The sequence below is a fragment of the Vigna umbellata genome, chromosome 6 (genome assembly GCF_029865625.1).
Source record: "Vigna umbellata cultivar VRB3 chromosome 6, Vumbellata_1.0, whole genome shotgun sequence".
NCBI lineage: Eukaryota > Viridiplantae > Streptophyta > Magnoliopsida > Fabales > Fabaceae > Vigna > Vigna umbellata.
Genome location: NC_142170.1, coordinates 24836473 through 24841265, shown reverse-complemented (window position 1 = coordinate 24841265; position 4793 = coordinate 24836473). Strand labels below are relative to the sequence as shown.

The 4793-nt window shown below is 30.7% G+C and overlaps 1 protein-coding gene across 1 annotated transcript; it reads left to right on the top strand.

Annotated features, from left to right (window-relative positions):
* The first annotated feature begins 1560 nt into the window (after window positions 1-1560).
* On the top strand, window positions 1561-4026 carry LOC124829978 (NAC domain-containing protein 73-like). Its single transcript, XM_047303565.2, has 3 exons — window positions 1561-2203; window positions 2351-2543; window positions 3235-4026. The coding sequence occupies exons 1-3, from the start codon at window positions 2102-2104 to the stop codon at window positions 3780-3782; spliced, it is 843 nt and encodes a 280-aa protein (XP_047159521.1). The 5' UTR covers window positions 1561-2101; the 3' UTR covers window positions 3783-4026.
* The last annotated feature ends 767 nt before the right edge of the window (window positions 4027-4793 follow it).

Here is a 4793-nt window from a genome sequence, read left to right as displayed (position 1 = left end):
GAAATAAGCTCATTTGTCAAATGTGCCTAATTTGGCGAATCGAAAGTTTTTTAAACAAGTCAAATTAATAAATTAGAGATTAGCTTATAAGATTCTCCAATACTTTAATTGATAATTATAAACTATAAATGATTAATTATAGTTTTTTAATAATTAGCCATATTAAAAAATGGTTAGACTGTTTTAAATATTAAAACCTTATAGCTTATTTAATTAATAAGTGATCTTAAAAGTCATCTCTATTTACTAAGTAAACTTTCCTCTTCCAAGTATGTATACATTTCATATACGTTTATCTAATACTAAAGTCACCCCATTTAATTTGGTTTACATACATACAGTTGAATTTTCAATATCCACGGTGCCATCAATGTACTAAACTATATAATTAAAATATGAAGTTCTAAATAATTACTAGAAGATATGAATAAAATATGTACAATGAATTTCTATTCAAATTAAAAAAATAAGTGAAAAAAACAACAACCTAGTACTCCACCTTTCTCGTGTAATTTATGACTAGAAAGGCATAATATTATAGCTATTAATAAGATGAACTAGAATATCAGCTTATCATGTGCACTTGCACGGCAAAATCTGCCCTATTCAAAACACTTATCATTGCAAGGAAAATTACATTCCAACCAATTCAATGGAAAACTTTTTTTTCAAAACAAACAATATGCACGTCTGTAGTGGTTGGACGTACGGATTTATATACATAGCATAGACAAGATTTAAGAAAATTAAATACTCATCTATATATTCATATAAGCATGTTTCATATTAACTTATTTAAACAAAATTTTAATTTTAATTAGACTATTTTAAATATAAAATCAACAAGAAAAAGAATACCTAATTAATTTCATGGCAAGGATTCATAATTGTTTTCTCCTATGTATAGAAATGCATGAAATGGATGGATCGGAACTCCACAACTGCCAGCACATAAACAAACGTAGGGACAGTACTTCCAATCTTAAGGAAACTCATTAATTTTTGCAAAAACCTGTCTTGTTCATCTGTACAAATCATATGCAGAATGAACTTGAGAAGTAAAGTTCTTATTGGTTAAAGAAATGTTGAAAAATGTTGTAGACAATTTTCCAGTATTATAATTATACTCTCTTGACACAAGATCACGTTTGCTTTGGCCATATGGCAAAAGATAATGTATCCCTACAACCATTGTTGACATTGAGAGCTATAAGACTGTCTAGGTCACCGTAGAACATGAAAGAGAGAGAAAGAGAGAGATAAGGGTTTCTTAGTATGCATGAGAAGTCTACGTGAAGAAATGGAGTTATGGTTGGCTGAAAATGTTTCACTTCTATTTTATTTTTTTTAATTTTTTTTCTGGTATTTATATATTTTTTAACTTTATCTACACTCCAGGGTGACATTGGACCTAAATTCTTTGTGCTTATACATTAGGTTGCCCTAATCCCACTCAAGTCTCTATCCATATTATAATTGTTTCTTTTCCAAATATAAACCTGATTTGTTTAAGAAACTCGTAAGAGCTAGCTTTAGTCAGAGTAAAAGGGACAAAAACACTTGCAAAAACAAAAGGGGAGGAAAAACCTACATTTATTCTTGTACAAGTTTTCACATACACCATGTACAAAGAAGAACCAAACTTGAGATCAAAGCAATCCCATTTTTTTATTCTTATATGTTTCCTGTGCAACCAACCCTCTTTCTGATTGTTAATCTCATTCTCTATTTAGATTTTTGGGCATCTCTTTCTCACTTTCTCGTTAAGTGCAAGCACAGAGGTTGGGGAAACCACTGCAATATTATTCACGACTCATGCAAAAGTGAGGGAGAATTTAATTCCTTCCCACCACTCCTTCATAGTGGCATGAGGCTGCAAGCTTTAGGAGAGACAAGTTTTCCTTTTTCTCCTTTTTTTTTTTAATTATTACTACTTTCAATCCCTCTCTTAACTAAAACGTTTCACACACTCTCTCCCTCTCTCTCCTTTAGTTTCTGTTCCTTTTTGTTTTATAGCAACAGAAGAGAGCGAAACCAAAGAACAAAAAGAGGGTGTCCATAAATGGAATGAGTGACGAAAACAAGAGAAAAAAGCAAGAAAATGACTCAGTGCAGTGACCCTAACATCATAGTGGAGGGACGAAAGGATAGCTTAATTAGAACTTGTCCTACATGTGGTCATCATATCAAATGCCAAGAACAGGTTCTTCTTCTTTTTACTACTGTAAAAAACTATCAACCCTTTTGTTAATAAAATCTTATGTTTTTATATCATTACCCTTTTGGTTAGTTTTTGTCTAGTTTGATTCATTTCTCGGTTTTTTTGGTGGCATATTTCGATTTGGTATAGGGAGGTGGAATTCATGACTTACCAGGACTTCCTGCTGGTGTGAAGTTTGATCCTACAGATCAAGAGATTCTTGAACATTTGGAAGCGAAGGTGCGATCTGATATTCATAAGCTTCATCCTCTCATTGATGAGTTTATTCCCACTCTTGAAGGCGAGAATGGAATCTGCTATACTCACCCAGAGAAATTGCCAGGTCAAATAAAATATCTAAATATACACATCCTGTTTGATTCTTTCCAATTTCTGATGAGTCTAATTAATCTTTCAAATTTTACATTTTATTTGGATAAAATTCTCTCTATATATGTCAAAGAGAAGAGTTATATCATTAATAGACTCTCAGTAAAATCTGTCTTTGCATTATTATTAAAGCCTCACTGTTATGCAATTTATATTGACTTTGCAACACATATATATCAGTTTTGTTGAAGCAACAATTTTGTGGCAGATGACCGTTTACATTATCAATTTTAAGTTGAAATTATTTATATTATCTTATATATATCTGGACCAGTGGCGAAAGTAGAACCACAGAGATCAACGTGTCTTTTTTCTTTTTCAGGGGTGACAATATAGTACTCTTTTATGCATAAACTTTAAGGAATTGAAAACTTTGAGGATGATATTACCCTTCAACTAACATAGCTATATTACGCAGCACCTTCTTATTTCCTTTCCCTTATCTTAATTATAGTCTCATTGAAGACAAGTCAAATTTTTATAGTTCCACATGAAAAACCAATATCAAATCTTTATCAGTAAAGTGTTTACATATATCATCATTTGTGAAAGAAAACATGCTCGTGAGAAACAAAACAGAAACACATGATTTTTGTTTTTCATCTAAAAGATGAATTTGTAACAGACATTATAGTTTTGTGCAGGAGTTAGCAAAGATGGTCTGATCCGGCATTTCTTTCACAGGCCTTCAAAGGCATACACCACAGGAACAAGGAAGAGGAGAAAGGTGCATTCAGATGAAGATGGCAGTGAGACACGTTGGCACAAAACAGGTAAAACAAGACCAGTCTACAACAGTGCCAAGTTGAAAGGGTACAAGAAAATCCTTGTACTTTACACAAACTATGGAAAACAAAGAAAGCCAGAGAAGACAAACTGGGTGATGCACCAATACCACCTTGGAAGTGATGAAGAGGAAAAAGAAGGGGAGTTAGTGGTGTCTAAAGTTTTCTACCAAACACAGCCTAGACAGTGCAGTTCCCTCATGAAAGACTCATCAGTTCCTGAGAAAAACATAAAGGGTCAAAGTGTGCATGAGGTGATCAATAGCAGAAACAAAAGCAACGGCTTTGTTGAGTATTACCATTCAAATTTCATCTCATTTGATCAAAGTGCTCAACACAGACCAGCCACTGCTCAAGTAATTTCCCATTTTCCTGTTCATGAAGGTGCTTCTTTCAACATTCCTTGAACGAAGCAATGAACAGTTATTATAAGGTGAATCTATATTAAATATATATACATAGAATTCATAATGCTGAGGCATTTCAATTATATATTATGAAAAAACTGAAATAAGTTAATTAACCTGCTGTAGTTAGGAGGGGGAAAGGTGGGAAGAATAAGGAGAGATATTGCTTCATTGAAAACTAATGCATAGATACTCATATTATGCAGAAAGAGAATGGGAAGTAAAGAAGAAGATTTAGGTGTAACACTTTTTTATTTTCTCTTTTCTTCCCTCTCTGTATTTTTTAGGCTACTTAGCTTCTACATATCATGCTTTGTACAGTAGATTGAACGGCATCATGCCCTTTCTTGTGTACTTGAAGACTAACCATCAACCTGTACAAACATGATTTTCACCTTCTTCAACTACAGAATCTGTTTCTATGCCTTTTTCCATCAAAGTTTTAATTGATTGAAAACTTAATCATATTTATTGTCTTAAGATTTAATTCAGGATATATATATATATATATATATATATATATATATATATATATATATATATATATATATATATATATATATATTAAATTTATTCTTAAAAAATATTTTAAACTTAAAAGTAATTCTACTTATTACCATTTTTATAATAAAATATTATCTTTTATAATTTTGATATTAAGTAAATTAATTATTTATATATTATTGCTTATACTTAATATTTTTAAATGAATTGATTAAAAATACCTTTCATGAATAAATATTTTTTTGAAATAAATATCAAACATACGCATTTCGAATGAACAGAAAAATACGTAACCTTTTATTAAATTATTTGTGTTAAAAATATTTTCAATCATAAGTTATCGCTTCCTCCTAAATTTTCAATCATAAATTATACTACATTATACTTCAGTACAACAATAGCAGGATACTTGAGTAAGTATAGGATTTAAAGGATAAGTAAAAAAAATGTAAGTATTTAAGAATATTATTTAATACTGTTAATTTAATTATGTTAAATGGAATATTC

Excerpts from the sequence above, each read along its gene's own strand:
- LOC124829978 (XM_047303565.2), top strand. The coding sequence starts at position 2,102 with ATGACTCAGTGCAGTGACCCTAACATCATAGTGGAGGGACGAAAGGAT. Across the intron at positions 2,204-2,350 it reads ATATCAAATGCCAAGAACAG|GGAGGTGGAATTCATGACTT; the intron begins GTTCTTCTTCTT and ends GATTTGGTATAG. Across the intron at positions 2,544-3,234 it reads TCACCCAGAGAAATTGCCAG|GAGTTAGCAAAGATGGTCTG; the intron begins GTCAAATAAAAT and ends AGTTTTGTGCAG.